General features: G+C 39.1%; 1 protein-coding gene across 1 annotated transcript in view; it reads left to right on the top strand.

Annotated features, from left to right (window-relative positions):
* Nucleotides 1–14,984, top strand: part of GABBR2 (gamma-aminobutyric acid (GABA) B receptor, 2) — a 480,368-nt gene that overhangs the window by 298,452 nt on the left and 166,932 nt on the right. The window contains exons 9-11 of the mRNA XM_009885919.1: nt 8,108–8,188; nt 11,927–12,077; nt 12,572–12,704. Coding sequence (XP_009884221.1) covers nt 8,108–8,188; nt 11,927–12,077; nt 12,572–12,704 — 365 coding nt within the window. The remainder of the gene's footprint in view (nt 1–8,107; nt 8,189–11,926; nt 12,078–12,571; nt 12,705–14,984) is intronic.

Genomic DNA, 14,984 nt, shown 5'->3' with positions numbered 1-14,984 from the left:
AACACTATTGCTCTGTCATCTTGTGTTTCTTTGGAAGTCTCATATATTGTCAAAATGGATACGCTGCCATCCTATGATAGGTTTTCGGACCCTTATCTTTGAATTAGTGCAGTATCGTGATGTATCTTGAATTGTGCCTCATGGTCTCTGACATTTCAGCTCTTTGAAATCAAGCTCAAGAGGTGACAAAAACGTGGCCACAGCCTCTGTCACTGGCACCTCCACCTCCTGCACAGTCCCTCTTCAGTCGTCCCTCTCCCGGAGAGACTCTGACAGATGGAGCTGCTGCTGGGCCCTGGGCTGCTGCCAGGGGGACTTCTCTGCAGATAAGTGGCATCCGTGTCGAAACCTGTCACTGCCTGGATGGCCCTTCAAACCTGGGAAGCTCCTGGGAGGTCTCCTGGGAAGCCAGCCCAAGCCTGTGTGTCTGCACAGTTTGATTTCCTCGCACACCCGCTGTAGAAAATGGACTAGTGTATGAGAGTAAAGGTACTTAAAGGCACACGACAATAAATAAAGTTGTGTTACTATTTAATAATTGAGAAAATTGCTTCACATGGTGGCTGCCTGCAGTTTTACACATTCAGTGCTATTTCTCACTGTGAATTCTGAGTCAAAAAAAGCACACTGGTTTTGGACTCTGCTAGGAAGAGGTGATTCTGAGTGATAAGTGAAATAAATATAAATTTTTGTTTGTAGACCATGTTATGTTTAGATAAATACTAATATTAAAAAACACATGTATACTTACACTCTGAGGTACTGAATGACTTCAAGGAATAATTTGCTTTGGCAAATAAACTCTCAGAATGATGTCGATTTTCATTCTCTGAAAAGTTAATCAAATCATAAAGGAGGATTAACAATAGAATAGGAAAACCCTTAACTGGACTGAGATGTTGCAGTTATTCCACACGCATGTATCCTAAAATACAATCATACTCTACCTGTTTGAATATTTGTTTGTTATCTGTAAACTTCCTTAACGGAGTTAAAGGTAATTCAAATTACTGACATATGCTTCAGTGCTTATAGAGTTTGATTATGATTCTCAGTTCAGATTTTATGCTAGAAGTATTAAACTGGAAAAGAAGTCTGATATCCGATACAACCTCATTTAAAGTTTGAAGGAATTTATTAAGCATCCTAAGAAATGGGAAATTTTTCTTTAGGAGAGTTAATGTAAACTCTGTACACTTGCTTCATCACACCTGTCATTATACTTCATGGATAATCTGCCTTCGTTATTGTGTATTTGTTTATAGCTTTCTCAGTTTCCTGAATGATGTTGGTGTTAACAATTCAGTTTTTAAGAAGTAATTGTTTAAAACTCAGAGTCATTATTTTTTATTTCATTGTATAGCTCTTTGATACGTAACATATAAATGCCTAAGATATTTAGGTATTAAATCCCCATGAACTATATTACTAAATTTCTATGCAGAGCTAGAAGCCAGTCCAAGAAGCAGAATCGGAGACAGATGTAAAATCAGGAAGGTAAAAACAAAGGTTAAAAAGAATCAGTAAAATTAATTTTTATAAGCTTTTAAAAATGCAGATGCTTGAACTTTTTATGGCAGAATCTTCTTGGGCTATAAAATGACTAGATTTTTTTATGAGTTCAGGATACTTAATGACATTTTAGCTGCTTGCTTACTTGCTTGCTATGTCCTGTTGGCTCAATACCATTACTAACATAGTGAAATCAGCCCAAGGTTAAGACTTCTTAGCTTTTATCCTGACTCTAAGGCTGACATACGCTCTTTGGCCTTTGGCTGGTTTAACCTTTCTGTCTGTTTTGCTTTATGGATGAAGGAAAGATAGGACCTGAGAACTGGCTATGAAGAGTAATTATCGCTTGCTATATATACTGCTTTCATAACTCAGGATTTCCTGTATGTTGTGTGCACTGGAATCCAGCATCTCAGAAATAAAGCCCTAGACAAGAACTTCAAATGAAGGAAATAGTTGTGCAGGAGTTAAAGATGAAGGTAGTATTTTTTGGGGCAAAACAGATTTTTAATTCTAATTACAAGAGTAAAACCTGTGGTAATTCAAATCCTTGCAAAGGTAACACATTTTTCTTCCTTGATTCTTTCTTTTCTGGCAGCTTCTGCTGAAGGATAATCTTCTATCTGACCTGACATTTTCTTCCTTATTTGAACTGTGATTCTTAATCTCAGCATTTCTGTCTTTAAACAAAGAAATGGTTGCCTACACGTGGATAGAAATTCATGAAAAAGGCTTTGCTCATTCATTATTTATAAGCTTTTCTTGTGATTTTTTTTTTTAATTGGAAACTTTCAACATTTATTGGTTATTGCTCATATGTGATAAGGATAACTGAAAAGCTTCCCAGTCTTGTTTGACAAGGATATATTATGAAAGTTAAAATTACATTAATTTACTAAGAGTTTCTACAGGATCTACAACATGAAATGTTTCTGTATTTATTCTGAAGGAAATTAGCTTTCATGATGCTAGGTTTAGTTCAGTAATGTAAAGGCATTTAAAACAGCATTTCCAGCTTTTGTGGTAGATCGTTACCCTGTGAAACAGCTTTCAAAATGAGCGAGACAAAAGTAAGACAGGTTAGAAGAGACTTTGCAGTCAATTTACGCAGGATTTACTGAAATATGGGAAGTGTTCTCGGACTTGTCATCAGCTTGCAGTCTCCAGCTTAGGTTTTTCACTACTTGTGTTCAGCCCATCTTCTTTCTTGGGACTTGTTCTCTGAATAGCCTTGGTCACAGGATTGCTGTCGCTTTGTGCGGCACATCAGCTCTTCAGGAGCCTTCGCAGTAGGCAATAGAGGGAATGAGAAAGAAGAGCTAAGACCTGTCAGTGACAAATGATGGCTAGGTGACTGACAGTTTAAAGTGCTAAAGAAAAACATTCACTTTTTAAAAGGGAATGTGACCAGAAACCAAATTGGAGAAAGGCGAGCCTCAGGACACCGTGATGTAATGCATCTGTGTAGCCTTCACCCTGTCTCTAGACTGAACCTCTCCATGAGTTGCCAATAGCTTGCAAATGGTAAACTTTCAGATAAGTTGGATGTGTCCTTGAAAGTGTGAATACTTGCGCAGTGGCATGATTTTTGATTCGTGTCTAGGGGATGATTTGAAATTTGAAATGAAAATTTTTCCAAATTATACAAGTCTTATTCTCTTCCTAAGTATCTTTAAACATTTCAAGTGTGTATGGTCCGTGCTCAGCTTCACCTGCTGGCAGCCACTTGTGCATTTTCCAAAACTCTTCTGAGATCTGATGAGTAAATATTTCCCATATCTGCCAGCAGTCCTGTTGGACTGCAATGCATGGATGAGGAACAATGTGCAAGAGCTAAATGTTTTTGTTGTAGGACAAGGTTTAATAATATTGGATCCTAAGGGAGGCTGCTAAGTGCTGAATATGCAGCAAGGTCTTCTAATGTGCTAAGCATCTGATCGCTCCCACTGAATTACAATGGTTAAGCAAGAGGGGCAGCTGACAAAGAGTGGGAGTTAAACTGATGTCAGAGTAAGGTTTTCAGGGAGTACAGTGATCATTTCCTGAATGGAGAAGTGGGAGGAGCTATGTAAAAAAAATTTTGAAAAACTTCCCAAGGAGAAGGAGACGTGGAGGTGGCACGTTATGCAGGGATGTTTTTCAGGACAAACTTAGACCAAGATATTGTGTATTCTTTCAGCTATAGGTTGTGTCTTTTTTTTTTTCTGCTGCTTCAAAGTTGAGAATAGCCTAAGTGCCCTTTAGATGAGAAACCTCAGTGACCCTTAGCTTGTCTTGAGAATAGTCCATAGTAAGTTTATTAAGTTTACTTTAAAATTCACTTTATATTTGCTGGGGAGTGAATACTCATCACTTGCACATGTTTACCTTTGTAGTTTGCATGGAATTCTAACTTCATAAAAATCTGCAGTGACATAACAAAGTATAAATAGTGTCAAGCTATGGTAGGCTATTTAGAGATTTGAGGTCCTTAATTTTAATTTACAGCCATGTGGTTTGGGCACCATGGGCACTATGGTAGGGCAGACCTATTAATTTGTCTTTATTCTGGTGGACTAGACATAGTTTTTTACATTGGTATAATCAGCTAGATGTGTAGGAGGTCATTAATGCATTCACATGTCAATACGTATCTTTTTGTAACTTTGTAGGATACTGTGTTAGTTCAGAGTGCCCTAAGTACTATAGGCATAAATTATACTGGTAATTATACTGATGTAAACATTTTTATGTTGGCTTAACTGCATCACCACTAGGGTCATTTGAACAGTTTCAGTCAGACTGACATACTTGAAGGTGCTATAAACTTTAGACATAGACAAAGTCTTGCTGTCATTAGGAGCCAGTGAGCATTGTCTACATAGAGGAAAACAAAGGAAATCCATCTGTCCCATCTCGTGTGCATTGCAAGTGCTTTCTCTCATCCTTAATCATCTCTCAGTGGAAACTATGTTCATGAGGTGTGAATAAGTACACTTATAAAAATGTGGTGGAAATGGAAATTATGACATACAGTGAAAGGAACTGAAACTAAGCATAGTTTCATCTGAAAATTCTCAATCTAAGTGGTTAGCAGTCATACTGGCAATCACAATATTGTGCAATTTGGTAAGTTTGTTTCACTCAGTTGATGTCAGTTGCAGGATTATTCAACAAGCTTTTATTCAACAGAAACCTGACATGCAATTAAAAATCTGTTGTACTACCTTTGTGAAATGTGGTCTAATTAATTAAGTGGTAGTGTGACAATTTGTCTGGAGTTGCTTAAAGTGTGCTATAAAATTCTGTAATAAAACATGTAGAAGAAAATATTTTAATTCACCTTTAAGAGTAGTTCAGTTCTTTGTTGGCAGAACGCTTTCATCTTGACCTTATCAGCAATCTATTCTGTGACAATTAATGAGAAGAATTAGTTGTTTATAATTCTGGTAGGCATAATTTTCAGTCACATATTTCTGGGCCAGTTTTCTTTGGGTTCGTTAGTTTTCATACTTTTCTGTTCCTGTGTGAAAAAACAGCTGCACGTTCAAGTTCTAAAATCACACTGCTCCTGTCATGGTATGGACAAACATTATCTCACAAAACAAGTGTATTTTCCCTCGTGTTTTTCTTCCTCATTTTAACCTGAGCAGGGGGGTTTCAATATGGTATCTCTGTCATGAGTATGGAAAGAACAAGTTAAAAATAATGAAAGGACTACTGAGAAAAGCCAAGCATTGTATTCTGAATATTGTGTATTTTGTTGATGTATTTATTTTAAGGAGTTTCACTTCCTCCTGTCCTTTTCTAGTTGAACACACAGAGATTTTGACAGATATGAGCTACATTATACAATCAGTAAACTGAATTGAGTAATTCAGAGTTTCCAAAGGGAACTTGAGGGAATGGCATATAGAAAAGTAGAGCCTGCAGTCCCATTCTTAGCTATGTTGGCCTATGCATGAGATCCCGACAGTCATACAGCTGCCTCCTCGCTTCCTTTAATTAATATTTCAAGGTGACTGTCACTGATCACCACTTGTGCTTGGGGAACTGAAAAACAAACAGCTGTGGTTTGCTGGGAGTACAGAAGAGCACAAAGACTATTTGTGTCTCCCCCTCAGCACTCCTGTAATCATACTATGACAGGGATAGTATATCCTTCCTCTCAATAAAAATATGGTGTATTTCCCTCGTAAGCTACTTTCCCCAATTACAACTACTTTAAGATATCAAACATCTTTATGACATTTCATGACTTCAGTAAACCTTGGCATGTGCTCTATGAACTGTCCTTTTCCGTTTGAAATGGACAAGGGATTGATAATGTGGTTCCTAGGAACTAAACACTTTTTTTTTTCATAGTCTTGTGTTTCTAAGTCCAAAAGAATCTCGCTCTTCAGCTCAGTCCGCCATGGAAGTTTGTTCCTCCAAAGCTCTACCAAGCTCCGTTCCTACAAGGGCTGTCTCCTGGTGCCTGGGCTAGCTAGTTGAAGGCTACTTCATCTACGTTACACCACATTGCAGTTACCATCATAGGCATATTCTCAGTGTTACTTTCATCTGTAAAGGAAGCCATGTAAGAATTTATCAATGTTGAGAAGGAATGGCATTTTATGTCACGTGAAGCAATCACAGAAAAAGTTTCTCAACTGCAGTACCGAAACCAGTAAACCACAGATTTACGCTCTGCTGTGTATGCTTCCCCACCTCTTATGTGCTTCTCGCATCTAATCTAGTTCCAGTAACCGCTCCATACAGAAATATTTGTGGAGCAATTAGTCTTTTCTCTTTGTTGTTCATCAGAGCTGTCAGGTTTTACCCTGTTGCTGTAAAGTTGTGGCAAGACCGGCACCAAGGTGTGTGTCCTCCCCATTTAGTATAAGTAGGTGCTGTGGACTATCTGGCATCTAATGTGCAAATTGTATGTCAGTATGCATTCTGGTGTTTGTCTCTCTTCTCTCTAGGTTGTGTTTTGATGTTTTAGATCTACAGGTAAAAGCTGTCATACTACAAATACAGACAGAAGTGAATTGGTTCAGTTTTTAGCAGTAACCGTTTCAGCTTTTAGATGACTACTGGGAAGATTTTATTGTTTAAGACTGTCAAGAATTTATACGTATATCTATTTCACAGAGAATTTTCAGACGGTGATGGAAAGTATAAACTTGTATTTAGTCCTAAGAGTATGTAATGTTGTGTGGATGGGCTTTGTGAAACTGCTGCTTGAGACCAGGGGATTGTGCTTTTATTCCAAACCAGGCTTGGGGCCCCACAGGTGGATTGTGCTCCTGTGAAAGGCAAATCAGTTTTCAGAACTGCAAATTCCACTTTTTGGTGGGGGTATAGCAAATGCCCAGTTATTTCTGCAAGGTTTGCAGCCCAGTCTACAATTCTGCATAAACAATTTTAACAAGAAGTGTGGTTTATGTAAGGAAAACTTTTGCCTCCTTTGAGCTCTCAGATTAGTATTAATCAGGCTGCAGATTTTACTAAAATGGAGCTAGCTGCTCCATTCAGCAGAGCTGAACAGGCACAATCACTTTGAGTGAGAAAGGAGGAAAGGTTAATGTGGAGCTGTTGGGTGAAATACAGTCTTTTCAAATTTGCCGTCTAGTTCAAGATCATCAGCTCCCAAAATCAGTTTCACAAATAGGGTCATGAGCTCAGAATTTAAATGTAAATTGGTTTGTGCATGCCCAGACATAGAGGCCTGAAAGGAAATTTTTGGCTCTGCTGAGCCAGCTCATCAAAGAAAACTTTAGCCAATGTGCCTGTGGTTTATAAGTCTCTGATCACAATGTAAAAGTTTTAGTGTAAAAGTGGTAATTTAGTAGGTTCATGCATTTCTAAGCCATACCAAAACCCCAACAGAAATAGCAGACATTAATTGATGGCAGATGTCATCAGAAGGGTGGGACAAATATGTGCCGGCGTTGCAGCCTCTGTGGCCAAGGCAGCAGCCAAGTTCCTATATCTGTGTTACTCTACTCCCTTAGGTACAAGAAGGCCATATATGTGACGATAGTCCCAAAATAGCAGATGAGAGTAACAGTAAAATTTTAGCTCAAGTGCACATTGGCTTTAATTATATAACATAGTATGTTTTGCAGTCAGGGTACTAATGAGTTGCTAATTCCCAGTCAGAATAAGAGATTAGATTCCCAGCATATCTATTAACTAGCCAGTCTACTCCATACTGGCTGGAGCCTGTCACTATGGCTCCCCTGGGAAATACTTCACTAAGCAAAATGTCCTAGTTGTTTAAATGAGAGCGAAACGTGTGATTTAGCAATATTTGTTCTCACAGCAAAATGTCCTGCATGGTGTGAGCCAGTAAGTAAGTATGTGATCTTTAAGCTGGAGATCTCTGTGCCTGATAACAACAATTCCCTGATTATGTAAATGAGTTCTTAAAAATACTTTCCGTTTCTTTAAAGAATCAGAAATATTTCTTTTAATGATGTTAGCTGTCTGGCATTCTGCTTTAATAATTCATGCACTTCAGGCATATTTCCTTTTGATGTACTGTCAAAAAAAAAGAAGGCAAAACCAGTTAAATAATTGAGAGCATGTGAACTGCCATAAACAATCAATCTTGTTTGTTTCTCTGCAGAAAGAAAGGAAGTGAAGGTGGGAGAGTACAATGCTGTGGCTGACACACTGGAAATAATCAACAACAGCATCAGGTTCCAAGGTAGGAGAGAAAACTGGAAAGAAGTACAGGAATGACATGGATAGCTGTATGTAGTTTGTAAGACTGCATGCTGTTAAAGAACTGCTTTAGGATTTTTAATATCAAAAAGCTGTGACACTGTGTAAAGAGAAAAGAAACTGGGCTGTGCTTATAAAAAATAGGAGAATTCTGAACAGAAAATCACAATGTTTTGATATTGTACACTTGTTTTTCATTCCAATGACCAGGACAAATTCAAATTTATGTGTACACAAATCTTCTTTGATATTTCAACAAACTGAAAACAAGCTGAAGATATGTCTCTGTTTCATCTCCACTGATCAATAATGTTCTAATTTCATCCCCGTTTCCCACTCCCCAGTTCATCTCACCTGATGGATGCTCTCATGTGCTCTGTTTGCACACACAAGGAGGATGAGGTGGTTTCTCTTTGCAGGTGTCTGTTAGGCAGTTAGAAAATAGGATTTCAAAATACCAAGACTGGCTTTAAGGTGGCCCATGTGAAACAGGGACAGAGAGGGTGTTCAGCACTCCCAAGGTCCGCAGCAGGCATATACCCTCTGTTGCTCTGTCTTCCTGCCGTTTTTTATCCCGTGCTGCTCCAAGGTTAACAGGGGAACTTCCTCTGCCCTCACAGCAGCTGAAGTGTGGGCAGACCCGCAGCCTTCGGAGCTTATGATCATGGAAGCCAGATGTCAGCTGAAATGAGTTCTAAGGGTTTCTCCTGTTGAATATGGGCATATATGTTATTTCTAAAGGTAAAAAAAAAGATTTAATTTTAAGGTCTGCTATGGTGCAATTCAGCAACAGAAAGTAAAGTCGGCTTCATGAGATCTGTGTGGTGTCCCCTGGGAGGGGTGAATGAGTATCAGGCTGCTGTATCCAGTGCTCTACAACACCAGACTCAGTGTCCCAACACCCAAGGTCTGCATGAGCATGACTGGAGTGTCACTGCAGTGATCTAATCCACTACTGCTTGCCCATTTGCTGGAGCTCTCCACCTTTCCTTTTGGTATCCTTTGCTGGACTTAAGAGAGCACAGCTACATGCACTTCTCACACCTGTCTGGAGAATGAGGTTTTGTAAATGAAGAGTGTGGAATCTGTCCCAGTTGCCAAAGTCTGGGACCCAGCAGCTTATTTTTTGCTGCAAGGAGGAACTGATGATGTAGTTGAATACTGATTCAATACCGTTCATTTCCATACAATATACGCAGGATGAACCAAGTAACAGCAGATAGGTTTTGTCCATAACTCCATGCTTTTATGGACAATAGATGATGGGTAAAAACACTCTGTTCAGGCTTTTTTCAGGATCAGACTCCTAGTTCTTGCTCTGACCACACCTGGTGTTCCTTCCACCCTTAGCCTGTCTTATATTTGTCGTAAAATGCATTACGTGACTCATGATGAACCTTCTCCATTTACCCACCTTAACTTGTCATTGAGGCAGTCATGTATTCCATGTGGAGGACACTGTTGTTACATCTTCTAGGCAGTATAAAAAACTTAGCAAATTTAAGTATTTGAAATGAAGAGCAGTAAATATAGCCCTGTTTAAACCATTGCATAAAATTGCACACAAGAGAACAATAATTCATGATATTAGAAGCAATAGAATTGAATGGCCATTACACAAATAAGACAAAATACATTTTGTAGAACCACTGGTTGTTTATAGTTAATAAATAAAAATCATCAATATAGTCTGTATGTTTTAGATACAGCAGGGTGAGTTTTCTTTTCTTTAATATTAGTTTTTTTAATTCAGGCATGTGCTTTATTGTATTTTTGGCTCGTTACTTGTTGCCTAATTTTGTAAAGTGTCACACACTCTAAATGCATGCTCTGAGGTGGGAAAGAGAAAAGGGGAAAATCTCAGGTACTTTTCTCCAATGTCAAATCAGCAAATGGTCCCTTGACTGTCACTTTATTGTGATCGCCTGAAAAGAAATATTTTTGGATGTTGGCTGTAAAGACCAAAAGATAGCAAGTTTCCATCGTCTGAATTGTTTCAGCTTAACTGGTCTGGATAAAGCTATTTTATTGTATAAATCCTTGAATATTCTTCTAGGTGCAAAGCAGAAGAGTGAGTGTGAAATTTAGCTATGGCAGCTGCTAGTCAGTTACTCACAGGTCTGTGACCAGTGGGTCCACAGAGCTCTGCCTGTGCAGCTGTTTTGTGCAGTGAAGCTGCTCGGCCCCGTGTGGTTGTCCTCACAGCCCCATGGAGAGCTGGTGTGAAAGGACAGGCTCAGGCATTGTGGGGCACACAAATCCCTTTTTGAAGGAAGACTGTGATGCAGAAAACCTTTTGCCAATCCCCTGCACTGATGAGAAATTTAGTAAGCAGGTAAAATGGAGTGTGGGAAGTGGGGAATGCAGACCTTTACTGCAGTTGTTGGAAAGTAATTCTTCTCATTACACTGAGAAGCCTTTAATTAGTGGAAGCTGATTGTCAATCAAGCACATGACTTTAAACATATTTTTTAAGTACAGACATTCAAGTCCACATCTGCAGGGATTTGAAAAGTGGGTCTGTCCCTATAAAACCTTTGCTATCTATTTTTTTCCACATTGTTCCATTCTGTAGTCCTGAGGGCACTAATGACCCTGGCTGGTGTCCACCTTCCCGGGGCTTCCCCGGCCCTACCCACCTAGAGCCATCAGCCCCTGCGTTGTGGTTTAACCCCAGCCCACAACCAGGACCATGAGCTGCTTGCTTACTTCCCCAACTTGGGATGGGGGAGAAAATCTGAAGAGTAAAAGTGAGAAAAACTCATGGGTTGAGAAAAAGATAGTTTAATAGGTAGAGCAAAAGTCGCGCACACAAGCAAAGCAGAACAAGGAATTCATTCACTGCTTCCCATGGGCAGGTGCTCAGCCATCTCCAGGAAAGCAGGGCTCCATCACGTGTAACGGTTACTTGGGCCATCACTTCAAAGGTCCCCCCCTTCCTTCTTCTTCCCCCAGCTTTATTTGCTGAGCGTGAAGTCATATGGTATGGACTATCCCTTTGGACAGTTGGTATCAGCTGTCTCAGCTGTGTCTCCTCCCAACTTCTTGTGTTCCCCCAGACTACGTGCTGGCAGGGCGGTGTGAGCAGCAGTAAAGGCCTTGACTGCTTGGCAACAATGAAAAACATTAGCGTGCTACCGATATCATTCTCATCCCAAATCCAGAACATAGCCCCACACCAGCTGCTAGCAAGAAAGTCAACCCCATCCCAGCCGAAGCCATGAGACCCTGCCTCAGTGATGCCACACCAAGGCTGGTCTCCATCTGTGATAAATATCTAGACAGGATGTTTGAATTTGCCCTGCTGATAATGGAAGCATGCAGAGAAACGGTGCCCTCTGTTTTCTACTAGTTTCTCTGTCACCTGTTTCAGGACAGCATAACCTCTTTGTAAATTTTACAGTCATAGTATGCATTTTGGTGTTTATTTACACTTTAAAATAAGGATAGTTAGCATATATTTTATGGGGTTCTGCATTAGGCTTTTGTTGTGTTTTTTCTTCCAAAGAGGATGTTTACCTGCTCCAGAAGTACAAACCTTCTTGTCAATCAATCTGACTAACATATGTCTATCAAAGTCAATCATTTTATCAACTACTGATCTGGTTTAGAGTTGCTAAATCTGCTAAACTGAGGTATAATACTGAGGAGAGACACATATTTTCTTAGAGAAACTCTACATCTGGCTAAGCTTTAACCTTTTTTCTTCTTGTAATTTTAGGACTGGAGCCTCCAAAGGACAAAACAATTATACAAGAGGAGCTACGCAAGATCTCCCTGCCTCTCTACAGCATCCTCTCAGCCCTCACCATCCTAGGAATGATAATGGCCAGTGCTTTCTTGTTCTTTAACATCAAAAACAGAAATCAGAAGTAAGGCATTCATGTTACTGCTGTCACTACTTCTTTCGTATTTAAATGCTGTGTTTGTAGAGTCTGTCATCAATACACATATATATATGTAAGGAAAATGTTAAAACTGTGGAAAGATGGTATTTTAGAACTATTTAATCGAAATCGCTGTGCAATATATTCACATTGAAACAGATTGTCTATCTGTTAAGACAAGTTCTTTTATTCTGTCTGGAAAGTGTAATTTTTTTGTTTATGTTTGACTGTCTGCTATTAACATTAACCATAGCTAATTAATCCATCAGTAAAATAGGAGGTCTTTTTACTAAACATTGCAAAACCTGAAACAATGATAGACTTTATAAACCAGCAAATAGTGTGCATGCCTGTAGATTTCATGGAGTTCTACAAGAAGGGTTATCCGTTTGCCTGGTTACGAAAAGCTCTTCTGTATTGCTCTAATAGCCTAGCAATAATCTTGTCCTCTTTAATGCGCTATCACCTTTTGTCCATAGACTAATAAAGATGTCCAGTCCCTACATGAACAACCTTATTATCCTTGGAGGGATGCTTTCTTATGCATCTATTTTTCTTTTTGGTCTTGATGGATCCTTTGTCTCCGAAAAGACATTTGAGACACTTTGCACAGTAAGTAATTCCATATATTCTGGTTGAAGATAGTCTTGCAGGAAGCTCTGTGAGAAATGCAAACAGAAAAGTTCAATAGTTGGATGTCTCGTTCCATTTAATCACTCATTCTCTTAGTTCTTTCCTGGGATATTCTCTGGGACCAAATTCTGAAACATGCACAAAGCTATATTATTATTACTAGTGAAAGCTTCAGGTGCATTGGGATTTGGCCTCAAACTAAAAAGAGTACATGTACTTTCTTGTTTTGAAATTGTATATATGAAGATAATTTACTAAAGGTTGTGTTTATAGCATGGCAACTAGTAATATCTGTGAAGCTACTATGTTTTCTTTAGAGATTCCATATTATTTTAGGCTTCGTGACTTCTGCTCGTCCAGGTCTTTTTAGTCAGTCTTTTTGGCTGAATCTCCAAAGACTTCTACAACTATTTCCAGGCTACACTATAAACTCACACAAGCCTATGTCAAATATATTCTAGTTAAATCAAAACAAGCACCTCTGAAACCAAATTAAACCTAGAAGCTTGTTAATGTCTTAATTGCTCCCTGTAATAAGGATGTTTCTATGGTTTGGATTTGCGGCATGAACTGATAGGGGTTTTTGGCCACTGTTGCTTTTTTGCTAGTATCGGAAACTGCACACTGCAACCAGCCACCACTTCCAACTACAGTACATTCTCAGCTTCAGTGTAAGAATAATTTGTGTGACTAATAGCAGCATCATTATAAGGCAGCTAGAGTTCCGGGCAGAATTTTGAATATTGCTTTTCATGAACTACGTCACAGAAATCCTACTTTGACAACAAACTGAAAAGGTTTAAAATGTGAGGAGCAGAGACTCAAGTACTTTGTCTTACCATTGCCGACAGTAGTCTTTTGTCAGTGCATCTTTATAATCCTTAGCATTAGGTGATGCACTCAACCCTTTATAACAGAGGATTCCAAACAAAATTCTGGAAGCAGCCGGACTTATAGAGGCTATTTCAAAGAAAGGGAAAGAACTTCACTACAAGAATATTCTTTCCAAAAACAATACGAACAGCATTTAAATTTATCAAATATTTTCTCCTAAAAAAATCCTGACTGTGCTCAGCCCATTGCCTGAGAATATCAGACTTACTTAGGAGTTATCCTCACTATGTTTTTGATACTTCTTCATGTCTCTAGAAAGATGCAGTTTACAGCACCTTTATTTAGGAGTGAGTTTCTGATGTCATTGTTGGAGACAGAGAAAGTTTACTTCCAGAGAATAATTCAAAGCATGAGATTTGGATGTTTAAAGCTGCTTGGTGCAGATACATCCCAATATTACAACTGAAGTCCTCCATGCTGACTAGAACCATTACAGAAGTGAAATATCACAGGACTTACTCAGTGATACTATTTCAAAACACTGGAGACCTCTTTAGTATGTGCCAAGATGCACTAGAACATACAGTATAAGTGCACATATAGGATTTTCTGTGCAGAGTCTTAGCTTCCGTAGTTGGGCCTGGGCACAGCTGTATTTCAGACACCTAAACCTTAGCAGCAAAAGACAGGAGAAGGAGATAATATCCAGTCTTCCTACAGCTGGGGAGCAAATTCTGTGTACACCTAGTAGAAAGAGGTGCCTCAAAGGCTTCAAAAGGACAATCCTGTTCGCCTCTCCCAAACTAGTATATAACTCTCTGAATACATAGGGGCCGATAGGAAGTGGAAGGTGCCAGCACCTATATTTTATTGAGCAATTATGCCTTTTTTTTTTTTGTGAAACAGCTTCTAATGGAGCAGAAGTGTCATTAGGTAGCCGGTTATTGATGTCAGTCCCCATTTTTTTCTCACCCTCCCTTGCAGAAGAATCTAGTGGCAGGGTGCAAATTTTAGGTCCTGATGTCTGCTCAGCCTTGAGGGGCTCTTAACTTCACTGCCGTATGACTAGGCTACATCCCTCCTCCTGAAGCACCCAAGCACTGCTGAACAGAAGGAAAGAAAGTGGGAACCAGAGGTACTTATCAGCACGGAGCTGTGCTAGGGAACAGGTTTCCATCCAGATTTAGCTATGTAAAACTAAATTTAAGTCCTCCTTTAACTGTGAAACAGCTCAGTCTTAACTCTACAAAATGAACCAACATCCAAAATCCTGTGCCTCTGAGCTAGAACATTTCTGCTGTCTGATTTTTCTCTAATTTGCTTCTCAAAATGTAACCACTACTCTCATATTCTAAATGCAACAAAGTTTAAGTGAGGACTGCTTTGTTCTCGCTTATCTTACATATGTCTTCTTTTTTTTTTTTT

The sequence above is a fragment of the Charadrius vociferus genome, unplaced genomic scaffold (genome assembly GCF_000708025.1).
Source record: "Charadrius vociferus isolate BGI_N301 unplaced genomic scaffold, ASM70802v2 scaffold195, whole genome shotgun sequence".
Classification (NCBI taxonomy): Eukaryota; Metazoa; Chordata; class Aves; order Charadriiformes; family Charadriidae; genus Charadrius; species Charadrius vociferus.
Note: the sequence above shows the minus strand (reverse complement) of the source record. Positions and strands in the feature narration are given on the sequence as shown.